Below are 17,458 nucleotides of genomic sequence, written 5' to 3' on the forward strand. Positions count from 1 at the left end.
AATGTACTTGGTGATGCGATGATACAGCTTCTTAAGATTAAGATATTGAGGATTGTAGTTGGTAACCAGAAATGAATAAATAGCTGGTTTAACAGAAGTGAAAGTAGAAGTTTCAGCGTCCATGCAATGAGTCAGATGCAGTTGATGATTCGCTATTAGTGTGATGGCGCTTTGGTTGAGGTGACTGAGGTTGATTCTGATGAAAATCACGACGTGTGGTGCGTTTAGAGCTATCCTTTCGCTTGTCGGTGGATGCAGACGGAGCGAAGGGGCCCAAGGAGACGTTAGAAGCATGGGGCCCGTAGCTATAACGATGAGCACAAAACAGCTAATAAGGTATGGTAAGCAGGTAGAAGCCACCCATTTAGATAGTGGGTTAGATGAGGAAATACCCCAGGCTAAACGTGTCGCAATGAGCTATCCTTAGCTGAGATAAGTCTGATAACTGTTGCTCACCTAATATCTGATGAGGAAGTCCCAGGATCGGGGAAAGGATTACAAAAAACAGCCGTGTTGACATCTGGTACGTTACAGCTGATATGGTCGATATCGCTATCGACCGGAAAGATGAGCACCAAGAACATCACCTTACGAGCATATCAGAAATAACTCGTTACTACCTGAGAGAATTTGCATTGGTATTTATCGTTTAATATGAGCAAAGCTTTGCGAAATATATTTGGCATTTATGCAAAGTAATGAATAATGCTCTATGCTTTCTGTTTTTTAATGCTAGCTTCAAAGCTAGCTACCTCTGAGAGCGGTACGCCCTCTTTCAGGGATGAGAAGTTAGAGGAAAATAGTCGTTGGTTGGATTATTTGTGGATGGTCTAAAGGAGGCTTTAGATTCTATTTATTCGGGAAGGAAAAGTATGTTATGAGCATAATAGATGGGATGAGGTGCAGACACGTCACAACACTACGAAGATGTTAAGTAAACGAATGTTGGTAACTTGTGCCTACGGGCAACTCTAGGCTGATGGAGACATGGGGGAGTCCTGTTAGTAACAGAGGAAATCACTGTGCAATATAAGATGGAAATATATGAGATAGATGAGCATGAATACAAATTCCTCTATGAGCGCACGAGCTGGACGATTAGGAGGTAGTGTAATAATACAGCGTGAAGAGCAAGTGTAGAGGTACATAAGTATAGCGTGCTCGGTAGGGGTGGAGTGTAAGATTATGAATGGTATAAAAGAGAAAAGCTGGTGATGAGTGTAGCGATTGGTAATGAACTTGCAGTGTAAAGCTTTTAGGTGATACTGGAGAATAGGAAAAGAAATACAAGACCTCTACTCTTGTCTTGTAGAGGTCTTGTGTAGGATTAGGCAATGAGATGGGAAAGGCAATTCTAAATGCATGACGTTCAAGAATGGCAATTTTTTCGTAATAGGAGGTTCGTGCAGAGATCCAGGCGGGAAAACCATATGTCAGTACTGGCCTAAGAAAAACTTTGGAAGTGTTAAGGACAAGACTCGAAGAAAGACCCCATGTGGTACCTGTTAAACGTTTCAGAAGATTAGCCTTGACTGAATTGAGATGAGGTGCCCAGGTGAGGTGGTGGTCGAAAGTGATGCCTAGATAGGTAACTGTTCTGCTAGGATGTAACGGTACGTCATTGACTTGTAAGGATAACTTGGAGGGATTCCGATTGGCCTTACTACGTTTTCGGAGTGGAATGAAAACGATGGCTTATGTCTTGGAGGCATTGATGGTCAGTTGCCAAGTGTGGCACCAGTGCTTGAAACGATTAATTGCTTCCTGAAGAGTAAGATTGATTTCTGCCATTGTGTGACAGAGGCAAGAAATGCAGTATCATCGGTGTATTAGAATAAAGAGACGTTCGGAGGTAGTTCAGGAAAATCGGCTGCAAAAAGCATATGGAGGAGTGGTGATAAGGCCGAACCCTGTGGAACCCCTGATAAAAAGAAGATCGGGTGTGATAGCTGATCGTTGATGGCAAATTAGGCAAGACGGCAGGTAAGGAAATGAAAGATAAGCCGGATATATGCAACAGGAAGTCGTAATTTGGTAAGCTCATAGATGAGTCCTAGGTGCCAAACTTTATCAAAGGCCTTTTCAAGGTCGGAAAGAACAAGACAAGATGGATGAATAAAGTTATAATGGTTGGTAACAAGTGACGTAAGACGAAGCAGTTGGTCGTTAATTAAATATGAGTATCGAAAGCCAGCTTGATGTGTTGGAATGATCTGATGATCGTTTAAGTATGGGTGTAATCTCCTGATCGACTGTGAAGGTTTATATCTGCAAGAATAATGAGATGTTTCTAGGTATCGGATATATATGAGAAGAAGGTGGTTGGAATGGGATTGCCAGGTCGAACATGGATTGCAGCGAAGGTAATTGCTATGGACTTGAAATAAAATGGTGGTGATGACATATTCAGGTAATTGTGAGGACAAGAGTGCTGTCTGTGTGTCAGGTTATTGCGAAACCCAATAGCAGCTCCACCACTAGCGCGGAGGATTGGTAATGTATTGTAATGTCTGATCGATTCATAGTGAAGAATTCTGTACGAGATGAACTTTTTCAGGAAGGTTTCGTTTAGAAGAAATACAGTGATATGCTCTTCTAATAGTACTGGCTGGAAAGGTCTTTGTTTTTTAAAGAGGGAACGGATGTTGATTAATATAAAGGTTAAATCCATGATGCGTATGAAGTTAGACTGTTTTGTGTCGAGTGGTATGAAAATGAACGTAATTATTTGAGTAAGTAGCATAGAGAGAAACGTTAAAAGTTTGTTCGGCTGCTAGGGTGAGTTGTTGGAGAACGTGCTGTCTATGAAAGAGGTGAAGTTCTGAAGAGCGAGTGTGAGGAATTCCAACAATTTGACTACTGTTACGGGATCATCAACGTGCTGATCTGTATTTGTCGAGGTTGATTGTGTGCGTAAGGGAGCCACTAATTCAGGATGTGCCTGGTCAGGAAGAGGTTTACTTTCACATTTGTAGCTATAAGAAGGATGCTGATCTTTGCAGTGAAACACTAATGAGGGAGTTGCATATTCGAGCAGAGGCATTTTTGGTGTGGACCAGAGCAATAGCCACTGACTGCAGGGTTTCTGCATTGGTCTGTTGAATGGCTGACATTTCTCACATCTGAGTGGCATAAGTGCAAGTGACCAGAAGGTTCCACGCGGTGTCTTCGTTTATAGATGTATGCGCCTTGAGTAAGAAGGTCAATTGTTTCCAGCGATGGTGTAAGGACACGCACCATGTACGCAGCACCGCTGTTGTTACGAATGCGGATGACTTTGTGAATCGTGTGCCCTTCGTATTGCAATCCTTCTGTAATTTCCCCGTCTGAATAGGTAGGATCAACGCCTCGAACAATAACAGATAACATGGGAGGTCGCTTCGGAGGAGGAGGTTGTTTACGACGGGAAATGTGAAGTTCGTAAGGATTGATTGCTTGCCGAAGATTTCAAAGAATGCTTTGTTGCGAACAGTAATGGTGAAATTTTGATCTGGTGACTTCAAGATATAGCGTTTGTGTGTTTTTACAACTTCTTGAAGTGGGAGGCTAGATAGATATTTTCCTAGTTACAAGAAGATGAGTGTTTCGTTAGAGAACTTAGAATCGGAATGTTGGAGTAGGAAAGAGTGGAGAGATGGAGTAGTGTGGGATGAAATAATGATTTGTTCAGATGGTTTGCAAACTGCTGAAGTGTCTTCGGCTTCCATATCGGAAGATTCAGAGGCGGCAACAAAGTGCTGTTTCTTAGCTGGTGTGTTTTACTTTGGCAGCGAAACTCGTATGACTCTGATTAGATAGAGACCTCGCCCGGGTTGAAGAGCCAGAAGCCACGGGGATAGTAGAGCATTCGGAATTTTGGCGATGTCTCTCCCTGCGGTGTTTCCGCTTCTTTACCTTCGCAGAATGAGCAGTGGGACCAGGGATAACAGGTGGAAAAAAGTCATGACGACATTCTAAGGATTATCAGGGTCCGCCATCAGGTAAGTCGATCAAGTGGCACAAGACCGTGCTAACTATGTAAGGAAATGATGTGATGTGATGCAATGAATAATGAAAATTGCAAGGTGAGACGACTCGTTTGGATAGCCGTTAAGATTGAGTAGCTTCACGTGCCAACCTCGTAGCACTAGACGCCCTTGGCTTGATCAGTCTGACGTACAGTGCTCAGAAGTAAGGCAAGAGAAAAACCCCGGGAAGAGGAGCAAGAAGGTAGCAAAAGGCAGCCGTACTGACATTTGGACGTCACAGCTGATAGATCGAAATAAGTATCGATATGGAGTATATCTATGTTTTCTATAATCAGTCACAATAATATTGGCGTAAACCTGTGAATCGTCTAACAATAGTTACATAGGCAACAGCCCTGCCATCTTCTGTTCATACGTGCTAAGACACAAGAATAACAGATAAAGAAAATAGATGGAAGCACTGCTATCTGTATAACTGTTGTCAGATGATTCACAAGTTTACAATAATATTATTTTGACCGATTACAGAAAACATAGAATGTTATTAGTTACTTGGCACAAATGCGAAGTACCCCCAAGATACCTCCCAAGATGACAGGTATTATGTGACGGAAAATTTTTGAAACACCCTGTATATATAAAAATAAATTAGGTACTGTAGATAGGCGTGTATTTTCTGTTTAAATTTTTAAATTTTTGCCGTATTTCGTGTCAATAGGAAAAATAGTGTATCTTCGTTTGGTTAGGTTAGTTCGTAGAATTATAGTATATTGATTTTTGTGTCATTTTGTATATTTTCTTGTGTTTTGTGATTTTTCGTTCGTATTTCAGTGTTTTTCATGTCTTCAGAACCTTTTCCTATTGAATTTTGCAATTAGAAGTCATCTATAAGAGTTTTATAATTTTCTACGTAAATTTTTGTAATTTCTAATATCTATATTTTCGGCCATCTTAACATAAATTCTCAAAATTCCTTTAAATCGAGCATTGCTTTATTCTACATGCATCATCTGACGTTAACGAAGAATTATCAGGTGTCAAAAGTTAATTGGTCGGTATTTTTCATCTTTCTTCTACGATTTGCTCATCCTATTGTTGTCGATATTTATCAGCCAATCCACGTAATCTTCTTTGTGAGACAGACTTCTTGAAAAGTAGCATCCATAGTGGATGACACAGATTTATTAGTGTGAAATATTTTCGGCGAAATATAAAAGATTTTGGGATTATTCGAAGTTTAGAAGAGAAACAAAGTGGTGAATATTAAAAGTGGTCAAGAAAAACATAAAAAAGACCGAGTGACGGAACGAAACGAGGACAAAATATGAAGTTGGTGCTTCGATGCTGTACGCCTTATGGCGGAGTAAGTCTGTTGTGATGAATTGGTATCTTCTGATGAAGACTATTTTTTTGAAACTACTGTTTTGTTCGCGGTTACCGAACAGTAGAGAACGAATAAGAAAAAAAATATATTACATATCCAAGTATCTACAGAAGGAAGCGTACGTGGAAGCCAAAAATCTGGAATGTTAATACCTGCAAGTGGAGTGAAACTCAATCATCCTATTGTCCAGGTTCGATGTCCGGTGGAAAGAATGGAACCCAGACCTTCCTTTTGGTGTGAAATTGGTCCTGAAAATTTGTATTCGAGGTTGTGAGTATAGTGATTGTTTGGAAAGTGTAAACAGAAAACCAGTGAACCAAATTCATTCTACTCCATAGTACAGTTTGACGATCAAGAAATAATTATGTTAGTGATAACCACCATTTGCACGATGTGTGAGTAATAACCTCGTTCCCTATAGAGCTACTTTTCGAGCATTCACATGTAAACCAAAACAGTTTCTCTTTGGAAAAGGGGGATTATCAAAATTTACATATCATGTACAGTAACTTATTTCAGTATGCGAGGTAGAAGGTAAAGAAATCCATAGAAATTTCGATATCTCTCTTTAGGCTTGCATAACAAAAATTTCTTAATATGAACATGTACCAAATTAACTAGATAGTACCGTAATGATACATACAAAGTAGAAAATGAGAATTCGATAGTGACGCGTTCTGAAATACCTATAGTTCATTATTATATTATACACTCTCAAAAGAAATGGAATATATATATATATATATATATATATATATATATATATATATATATATTTGTGTGTACAGTTGCACCACGTCCTTGTTCACCTCGAAAGAATTTTTTAACGCTGAATTAGAAGAAAATGATGGAAATAGACTAGGGTAAAGATATCCGTTTCGCTTTCTTGCACGTCCCTATGCTTAATATGTGCTACATACATATAATGTGATATTTTGTGTTTTGTTTATGTATGTACTTGTGTATAGGCAGGGTTTGCCCAAGTGGGCCCAGCCCGAAAAAACCCACCGGGTTTTTTCGGGTTGGACCCACCTGAGAAAACCCACCTTAAAACCCACCTGGGTTTTTGAGCTTTTTGTTAATATATTATTGCTACAACTAAGTTGATCACATTGAAAGTGATTTTTATCAAATTTTGGACTTTCCTCGGGCGAATTAAATGCTTTCACGTTAAAGTATACAACAACATTCTACATAAGACCTTTATAAAGTTCTGAATGCACTGAATAAATGAAAAAACCTTACCTTAGCTTGAGATAATTATACAACAAATTAATGTATTGATTATGCTTATAGCCTATTTGAAAAAATGCAATTTTATATTTTAGAAAATACTTTCCGTAAATAGTGTGCTCACCGACTCGGCTATACCGAGGGACGTTATCTCTCATAGGGGACACCGGGGCACATTGTCACAATTTTCACGTTTTATTTTCTTGTGATGCTCGTCTAAGGCCGAAAATAATAATTTTTAGTATACACATACTTTATTATCTTGTGCATAACATATATTTCTCTGTCCAATGTAACTCGCTCTGAACTGCACTTATGTACTATGTTTTATGATCAATACAGTTGTGACAATGTATCCCATATGCGGGGTAAGTTGTTACAATATACGGGGCAAATTGTCACATGTTATTCTTGTGGCACTTTCCAGAAATTGGTAGACATTATTAATGCAACTATTACTAAAGCAAAAAGACTGTAAATGTTACCAGCATTAAATACTTAGCGTCTGAAAGAGAATCAAAACATAATTAAATGAAAGGGGAAACTATATTAGTTAAATAGGTAAAAAATAGCGGGACCTTGTGATTGTTGAATCAATATTGAACCACTCTTAAAACTGTCATATATGCCTTGGGCTCCATAGCTTATATTTTCTCAACCTAAAAGATTTATTGTTACATCAAGCTTTGTAGGAAAACCAAAACGGCCATGAAAACAGAACTAACTCATAGCTAAGGAATCAAAACTACAAACTGAAAAGTCATAACAAAATGACGAAATTATCAAATCATAGCCTACTTCTCCAATAAGCCAACACAAAATTAACCAATTGCATTTAAGTTGTTTCTGATTGTAGTTTATGAATTGCAAAGAATTCCTCTGATAGGACTACTGTATAGCTAGAAGAGGAGTAAATATTATTACGAAGTTTAGTTGCGTTTTATTAGTACGCACCGCAAACTAGTTTGAAAATGTTTATCCTTTTGCTTCTACAAAGTACCATACCTGGAGGTCATCGTCAGAGTCACAGTTAATACACACGTAAAAACAAGTTCTGCTTCCCTCAGTTTTCGTAGGCCGATTCCGTACATCGAATGCACTGAATCCACTTCTCGCTATATGTACTCGTACTGTATGGATCGCCATAAACTGAACACAATGTATCGTCGACCTCTGAGGAAGAATCGTAATCTTCTTTGGACCTTCGTTGACATTGTTTATAGGTGCAAAACTGTTTCCTTGGGGAGTTCTTATAGCAAGATCACCATGTCTTCAGAAATACCGGATACGAGTCTGGGCCAGCAATGGCCTTTTCTTTCCACGACTATGGCCATTTCAATCCTAGCGCTTTTGCATAGTTGTAAGCCAAATCGCAAACCTCTTTTGTAGTGAGTCCAAATTATATGTGCAAAACTTGTTTCGGTATGATACTAGTAATACTTCCTAGTATTACGAAGAGTAACCTAATGTAAATGAGCATTGGTCGAACTGTAGTTCGCCATCTGTAACACGTGCACAGAATCTTACCAATGTTCTGTAGTGGACATGAAATTCTTTAGCAGCTTTAGGCCTACGTATTGATATGGGGTTGTTATTTCTTTTCATAGCTCTTGCTGCAACCAGCAGATCTTTCATTGGTGGTGCTTTCCTCTCTGTCTTTCTTTAGTATATTCTCACTAGGGGAGAGTAGGGGAGACCGGGGCACATTGTCACAGTGACAACATGCCCTGTCTTATTTGTGACAACTTGGCCCACGCGTCGCCATTACTCTTTTTACAAAATATCTATACCAAACGACAAAAGGCTAAGCGGTTAGCGTACGCGGCTTTGGCGTAGAAGACCCGGGTTCAATTCCCGGCGGGAGCTCATGTGGCCTCGCTACTGAAAGGAACGCTAAACTAAAATCAACTCAACTCAACTCAACTCAAACGACAAGATTAGGCGCATTCAAAGTAGCACACTATGAAGCTCTATTTGTAACCTACATAACACACACAAAAATATTTCCTCCTACGGCTTTCACGAACACACAAAACAGCAGTTTCAGGACTCGGAAAATTTACATTCCGGCACTGAAAATAGACAAAGTTCAACTGACGCAGCACCGTTGTTCCCGCGCATCTCCAAACGAGTACAGTTAGTAGTGACATCTAGTAAGTAAACAAGAAAGCAGCACCGGCGCGCTAATGTTTTCGCTTTTTTTCAGAATTGCTACTGTGACAACGTGCCCCTTGTGACAATGTGCCCCGGTCTCCCCTACGTTTGACGAGTTTAAAGCCATATGTGCCAGTACCACCAATAAATATGTAGTACATTAGTAAAACTATTAGTATTATTTCTTACCTTTGTTGGTAACACAAGTATTCTTCAGTAAAATTTAGTTTTCCAACAATAACAGTTTAGTTCAGTTATTTGTTGGTATTCTTCAAATAAGCATTCTTTAGGATCAACACCAACAATAGCGTAAAAATTTTTGTCCAATTTAAGAAGCTTAATGCTCAGAGTTCCGAAAACTACGTAAAACTTACTACTTTAAGTGCTGAATTCAAACTTCCGTACTAGTGGAAGTTTCGATGTACAGTAAAGTAAAGAAAGCTGCATTTTCGAGGGGGAAAAAAGTCGCGAAAGAAATGCTCGGGAAATTCCCGCAATTGAACGCACAAAGCATCGGAACTGAATACTTCAACAATAAAACTATTTATTTTACGCTGGAAGATATTTAATTTCATTTAAGACATTTTGAAACATTTACTTTATAAAATATGAATTATATCATTGTTAATTGTCTAAATTAATTTTCTGGAAAAAAACGTCTTGCAACAAATGCTCGGGAATTTCACCTAATTGAACGCACAAAATATCGAAAGTGACCTTCAAATAAAACCATTTATTTTAAGCTGTTAAATTAATATATTTGGTGTTCATATTTGGCAAACGTCACTGAGGCTTCTGGGATGATTCGATCTACATTTGTTCGTTCGTCTGCCTGTACCACACATACTACAGGGTACCACCTTCGATGTTTTAAATTTAAATTTCCAGGGTACAAGCACGAGACACACTAAATTTCCAGTATAGATTTTGGCGGTATACCAGCGTACAATTTCAAAATTGTGGCTTTAAAAAAAAATAGCGGGTATCCACGCTACAAAGTGCAATTTTCGGTCTTTTAAGTTGATTTTTTTTAGAATATAAGCACGATACACTCTAAATTAGATGTATATATTTTGGTGGCGATCTAACGTAAAATTTCAAAATGGCGGCCAATTTTTCAAAACAGCAGTGAATAGAAAATTGTTGTAAGTTGTGACAATGATAATCTTGAAATATAAATCACATTTTAACACTTTTACCCCAAAGACATTGAAATATTTCGAAAAAACCCAATTAAACCCGAAAAAAACCGATTAAACCCGAAAATACCCGAAAAAACCCACATGGGCCCAGGTGGGTTGGGCTTTTTCAAAAAAACCCGGGTTTTTTCAAACCCTGTGTATAGGTTAAGTCTAGGTTAAGTTAGGGTAAAGATGTACTGATGTGTGCGAATATGTAATGAATATTGACTTAGCAGTTGAGTATTCCTGCTTAATTAATTTGTAATGAATAATAATAATTTATGCCAAAATAAATAATATAGCACATAAAACAGAATGGAGCAGGATGTTTAATTCCCTGCATTATAAATATAAAACTGAAAGCTATGATCCATAATGATTCTAACATAAGTAGCAGGAACGATGTAATAGCAAGGTGGATTTGTAAGATTTTAAGCGAACTTTTATAAAATGAATATTTTTGATTTTTGCGGTAAAAGAATACGTAATAATGTTCAATATAGCAGATATATTAGGTGAACATGCTGTGCAACTTAACCAGAGAAATATAGCATAACTGTACACATTAAGTTTTATTTAATTTTTCTTGAGATGCCAATTAAATAGATTTAATTTGAAACCTAAATTTTTTTATTTCAAATATGTTACTTCCGAACCGTATTAGAAGATAGGATTGCGGCATCGGAAGACGTCCGAAAAATGTAAAGAGAAAAATCAGTGAACTACTGTTATGGGTGGGCTACTTTTCCCGTGTAAGCCGTTATCGATTTCTAAAAATGTTTTTCCGATCCACTCTAGTGTGGATATTCACATCGAGCACAGCAACCATGGATTTTACTGGTTGCCTATATTCTGGGTACTAGTCTACGAATTTATTGACTGTACTAGTATACCTGCATTGATCCTTCAAAATACAAAGAATAATAAGAACACTGCACTAACACATGCACTTAATTAATTTAAGCATTAATTATGATTTTATGCTGCTAAAATTCTTTAAATCAACACACACAAAACCACTTTTGTTTTGTTGTCCAACTCGCAAGGAATAGGCTCAAAAGGGTTTATTCAAAAGTAGAGCCTGAAGGGCTCATTCAAGAGTAGGCTTAGAATAATTTCAGTTATCTTGCAAACTATGGGATTGAACACATCGATAACAATACATGTACCGCATGTAAAACTTAAGTCTACAGGGTATTTTATAATGTTTATAATAGCTAATATTGGTCTACTTCATGCAAATTGCTGTTCACTGGACTACAATAAGAAACATTTTACAACAAATTTATTTCTCGTTCACATCTAGTGTATAGAGATCTCTTTTGTATTACAAGTATTAACTCCAAATAAAAATAAAATAAAGGTATACTTAACAGTTCCCATTCTCTCTGCACAGGATCGTCGTCCTCCAATGGAATGGCTTCCATATCAAGCATTGGATCTCTCCCTGCCCTTCTGATTGCAGCTTCCTTTTTCAGTCTCTCCAACGCTACATCGAATTGTTGGTTTCCTCTTAGTGCTGAGGGGAAAACATATTAATTAGAGCAGAGGAAACTGCAGTTTCTATAGTTGCTTTCAATTTAGAACTTCCTTCTAAAATATCAAGGAATGAAATGGATTTTCTAGTTTTACGTCGCACGACAGGCCCGTAGCCAGCCTGATTGCTTAGGGCGGGCAATGATGAATACTGAGGGGGCAATGGCTGGGACCTCAAGAAACACAAAAACTCTTTCTCTCTATTATATATATATATATATATATATATATATATATATATATATGTGTGTGTGTGTGTGTGTGTGTATATATATATATATAGTTTTTGTTCCTTGAGGCGCTTGTCGTTGTCAATATCTATGTTCATTTATTTATTTATTTATTATTTATGGAATCTATGAGAGAGTTGAAACACTTTATTATGCTGATAAATATTACAGTACCAAATCCAGGACTATCAAATATCATCATTAACATTTTTTTGTTAAAATGATGGTATATAATTCAATATATATTTTAATACAGTAAGCAGTACTAAAAGTAAAAAATAATAATTTATTTTAGGAACATTTATTAACTGTTATCTAAATTATAGTATTTTGGAACTATAAATACAATACTTTTATTACAAGTATATTATGGAATATTTTTATGTATAAAAATTAAGAAACCACCCTGCCATAATTCAAATAAATATTTTTTTTACAGTCCTCATGTAAGTAATTACATCAAAAGGAGTTTACCTGAGCACTTCGCAAATTCAGTTACAAGCTGGTCTAGATCTAGTGCTTGCAGAATATCTTTGTTGTAAGCCAGGAGAACAAGGTCCGATTTTCTTTCATGTCTCATAGACAGACGTTGAGGTCAAAGGAGAGCTGTCAGATATGAGAAGCAGTTTTCGACCGTGGACGTAGAAGACGGAATAATTATAGCAGCTTCTGTAAGCATCTTTAGGCTCGGGAAAGCCTCGCCATATTTTCCAATTTGTTTTGTGAGCTCTTCCAGAGATGATGTCTTGCTGATCAGTCGATTTGCTAGATCTATTTCCTGCTTCAAATTCTGAAGCACTTTGCAATGCAGGTCTTTGTACTTTACAACATCATACAGAGGTTTCAAATTTTCTTCACTTCTTTTCTCGCTCAGTAAGTGGTGAATGGTACCAATCACAGCTGTCCCTGTCTCACTGAATCTGCTCCGAATTTCTTCGACGGAGATATAGAGAACTTCGCAGAATAATCTTTTCAGCTCCTTCTCGTCTTCCTTTCCCTTCTCCAAATTTATGCCTTCCAAATCAACAACCGAATCAGCTAAGCGACTGGGAAGTGTGCATTTGCGTTTCAATGGTTGCTGAATCGAAGTGTTTAAGGCATATGCCTTCATTGCATCGTGAAGGATATTTTCAAATATTCCTTCACCTTGCCGGCAAGACCTGAGCTGTTCCGTTACCGACCCTATTAACTTCACAGCTGCATTAATGTCCAAATCTCTTCTTTGTAGCAGTGCGTTTGTCGGTTTTAGATATCCACGAATCCTGAACATGAGCTCAGTAAGGAAACAGAAAGTCTTAGTGGAGATCTGATGTAGTAAACCGGTAGCTTCAACCTTCATTGAGGCGTGTTCTTCACGGGAAGTTTGAATTGCCATCAGTGCACTTAATATGTGAAACCTGTTGTCACGAATTACAGTCACAGTGTCAAGATGTCCAGCCCAACGTTGTTCCAACAATCGCTTTAAGCTCCTTCCTGCGTAATCTGCTGCAACGCGTCCTTTTCTGGAAAAGTAATATAGTTGTTGACAAATATCAAAGAACTCTTTCAGTTCAGGAATTGTGTCAGTGGCTCTACAAATAACTAAATGTAATTGGTGATTGAAACAGTGAACAAACAAAATGTTCCTCTTCAAATCCTCAGACAAAAGAGCTTGCACTCCATTTTTCTGTCCACTCATGACAGGTGCTCCATCGTAGCACTCTGCTATTATCGTGTCGGTTTTGAATTCTACTTTTCTTAAACAATCTAAAATGGCATTCTTAATGCTGGCAGCGTCTTATTTGTCCAACTTCAGTATAGCTACGCATCTTCTTGCACTTTAAAAAATTCACAAGGTACCTAATTGCGACAGACAAATCTTCGGTTCGTTGCTTGTCTCTGGTTTCAACTGCAAGTAATGAACAAAATGTACTTTCGTTTGCTTCATTTACTATTTTCCTCTTAACAGATTCTGCCATGAAACGAATTATCTCATTCTGAATATCCGAACTAGTGTATGTTGCATTGGCAGGGATAGTTTTGACAATTTCTGCTAATGTCGGATCTTTAGGAATACTAAATTCAAACAAATTTGAAAACAAACCACTTGATTGTTTTCCGAGTTGGTCTCACCAAGAATCTCCCCTAAAAGGACAACTGATTCACAGCCAAGAATTGAATAACTTCCATCACACTTTTCACACAGTACCTATTATTCATAATTACATCACTACACACCTTCTTCACGACCGTTTCGCCCGAGTCCTCACGTTTCCGTTGCTCCAAGTAGAAGCCACAGCATGCCTATGGGTTTCAGAATCGGCGTGACGAGAAAATCCCTTATTTTTCTCGGTTGCATGCTTCCAGTCTCTGAAACCATTCTGCACAAATGAGAGATCACTGTTTCTTGACGGATATTTCCGGCATGGGAAGCAAAAGGCAGCATCTAACATAACAGAATACTGGAGCCAATCCCACGTTTTGTACCATATTGGACGAAATCGTCGAATTCAACCAGAAATGCTGGAACCTGGAAAATTTGCAAGATGCAGCTGAGCGGGTTTTGTATCGCCAAGATCTGATACATGGTGGAAATCAACACCAATATGGTGGAAATCAGATGTTTGACGTTTAGTTTCTTCTTGACCTTCTACACATGTTGATACAGATGATCCTGCTTCTAAATTAGTTTCATTTTCGATAGCTTTTGCACCAAAAAATGACTTGATAGATGCCTGCTTCATATTTATGGCGTATAATAGTCAGTAGAGTAATTGGAAACGTCTGGCGAGGTACATTTGCCTGTAGTTCATTTTCTACTGTTTTTGTTTCCTTCTGGAAATTCGCTAAGCACTCTGCTACTCATTATTGCGCGCAATTATAATGGTGTGTGACAAAATCTTTTTAAAATAATAGGTTCGGTGTTCTGCTGCCGTCTTGATCTTTTTCTCTGAATGCATATAAGGAATTAACGTTCTCTTCATTCCGTATATTTGTAAACAAATCGTGAAACAAATGGTTCGGGGTCACTCAGAAAACACAAAGTGAGCAGATGCAAACTGCTATTTAGAAACATTTTAGAATCATTTATTTATTTTCGTAGGTGCTCCCCGCAAAGACTCAAATCACGTGAAAAACAGCATTGTTGCCGCTTTTACAATAAACAAAACTTCCGAATTCAACATTAATTTTTTGTATCTGACTATTCTAGAGGCACATGTACGTTTTCTCCAGACATCACAGTTTCGATACCAGTTTCATATTATGAGGCATGCGTTTTCCTTGCACTGTAAGGAATATGGGCATGTTGCATGTTTTACACGTTAATTACAGGCACACGTGGGACATGTACTGTCAAGTCGGCAAAACAAATGTTTTTTACCTGCAATGTTACACATGCACAAGCCAGGCACTCCCATTCATGTAACATAGCCTGTTTTCGGGTCAATTTTCACATGGGTATTCTTTGGAAGGGCATCTTGTCCAACGTCCTGAATGCTTGTCGTGTTTGTGATTCTTCAAACTCTTGAAATGAGGAAAAGTAATACATGGGAGATTATTGAGTATATCTAGCAATAAGAATAACTGTTGTTTTTCGTAGAAATATACGCCACGCTCAATTTCATTTGTTAGTAGTAGTAAATGCGCGCTAAGTTCAATTTTATTTAGTAAATAAAATCACAAGATTTTCCTATTTGGGATTTGCTGAAACATTTTGAAACTTCTGGACAATGTCCTTTTTAGAGCGGATAAAATATTTTAGAGCGGGCAAAAAATATTTTAGAGCGGGCAATGCCCGCTCTAGCCCCTCCCTGGCTACGGGCCTGTCGCACGATTATGCTCTTTAGGCTAAACGGGGTGGATGATTTATGAAACTGAATTACAGGATGGACATAAAGCCTCTCTCTGGTAACCAACGTTAATAACAAAAATAATAAGAATGATAGAAGTATGCGGTTTGCTGCAAATAATAGGAAAACTCAAGAAGTAGTTTACTTGATTTAGGGAATTTTCACATGTGCTCCATGTGATGTCACATGTGAAACTTGCGCGTCGGGGACGGTCTTCTTGTGTTAACGCATGAACAATCTGCACCTTATATGCGTATAACTTCAAGTGTTTGTGTAAAATTTTTAACACAGTTGACTTCGGGATGTCCAGTTCACGTAATGCGCAACACAAGGATTTTCGTAGGCTTCAGGTTAAAGCAACACGAACAGCTTCTATATATTCCTCACTAACACTCGGTCTACAACTTCTATCACGATCTGAAACACCTTCTGTTGCAATTAACTTGCTATGCCATTCCTTTATGCTCTTAACATCTGGTGGCTGCTGTCCATACTCTCTCCTGGATGTTCATTGAACTGTGACGGGAGATTTTGTTCCATGGTGCTACAACACACACTTCGCTTTCTGCTATTCTGACGCCATTTTTAAACAAATGACTGTCGCACTGCGATCAGCTGCAGTACATGGCAGCACAGGCTGTGGCAAAATCTTGAAGTATCATACAAGAGATGTTTTCAGACCGATCATTCTTTGTTTTCTTGTTATTAATGTTTGTTATCAGGAAGAAACTTTATGTCCACACTGTATTATGAAATAATTGGTGGAAATAAAGTGAGAGGAAACGTGAAAACTGTGAGAAAAACTCACAGACGCGACGTTGGTTACCACAAAATTATATAGTTGGGATCGAACCAGGGACTCCTTGGATGAGAGGTGAGTGATCAACTATTCAGCAACTGTACTCCCTGACAAGTAACAGAAAAATTTATCTAAGGTAAGACAAGTGGTGCACTCGATAAGAATATATGGCGAATATCGAGTGTGAATTAAAATCCCATATTGTGTTTACATGAACTTTAAGAAATACGACTTACGGATGTGGCAAAAAAAAAAAAAAAAAAGGAGATACATTTTTATACGTCTTTGAACAAACAATTAAAGAAACAAACTCAAGCAATGTTTGTACAGAGTATCGTACTGTACAAGCAAAAAATATCGATACTACGAAAGAATGATGAAAAATACTACAAGCTTTCGAAACATGGATATGAAGAAGTAACAGGAAAGTTAGCTGAATGGAACGGATAAGCAAGGAGTATTAACGGAAGAGATGAGAGTAGTACAACACTAAAGAAAAATTTAAGAAGGGGAAGAGAAAGTGCTTAGGAATATGTTTAAGATAAAAGCGAATTCTCTGGAATGTTTCAAAAGGAAGACATGATATAAGAAAAAAGAGAGCAAATTAAAAAGATTGCAGCTGATGTACTATGTTAGAGATTTTTTAAAAAAGAAAAAGCTGTAAGAGTATAGATTGTGAAAACTCAACTTGGATTTATCTGCCAGTATTAACAAAATAAAAAAAAAAGATAAAAATTTTATGAATGTCTGCTGCACATTAAAAGGCCTTGGCAGTGTGGTATAACTGACCACAAGCAGCTGTAACAGAGGTCCGAGGCCTCTGATAATAGAGTGCATAGCAAATCCAATAAGCCACGTTTCAAATTTATGCTATGAGATTTACTGGATAGATCTAGAAGTCAATAATTTGAGTCAAGATCACTTACCATATATATATATATATATATATATATATATATATATATATATATATATATATATATATATATATATATATATATATATATATATATATATATATATATAGTACGTTCCACGAATAACACTAAGGTCCGTCTTCTGAAGAAACCCAGGCACATAGAAACATGTGTTACGTGAATATAGAGACTAGACCAAACTTTTTTGTTTTATTAAACAATTAAT

At 37.5% G+C, this 17,458-nt stretch overlaps 1 protein-coding gene across 2 annotated transcripts in view; it reads right to left on the reverse strand.

The window, feature by feature from the left end:
• The window catches only part of LOC145662438 (uncharacterized), a 193,978-nt gene that overhangs the window by 125,730 nt on the left and 50,790 nt on the right, over positions 1 to 17,458 (reverse strand). For both annotated transcript variants that reach the window (XM_081728023.1, XM_081728013.1), the window contains exon 6: positions 11,295 to 11,439. In XM_081728023.1, the coding sequence (XP_081584149.1) occupies positions 11,295 to 11,439 (145 nt within the window). The remainder of the gene's footprint in view (positions 1 to 11,294; positions 11,440 to 17,458) is intronic.

The sequence above is a fragment of the Thermobia domestica genome, chromosome 1, assembly GCF_964235325.1.
Source record: "Thermobia domestica chromosome 1, izTheDome1.hap1.1, whole genome shotgun sequence".
NCBI lineage: Eukaryota > Metazoa > Arthropoda > Insecta > Zygentoma > Lepismatidae > Thermobia > Thermobia domestica.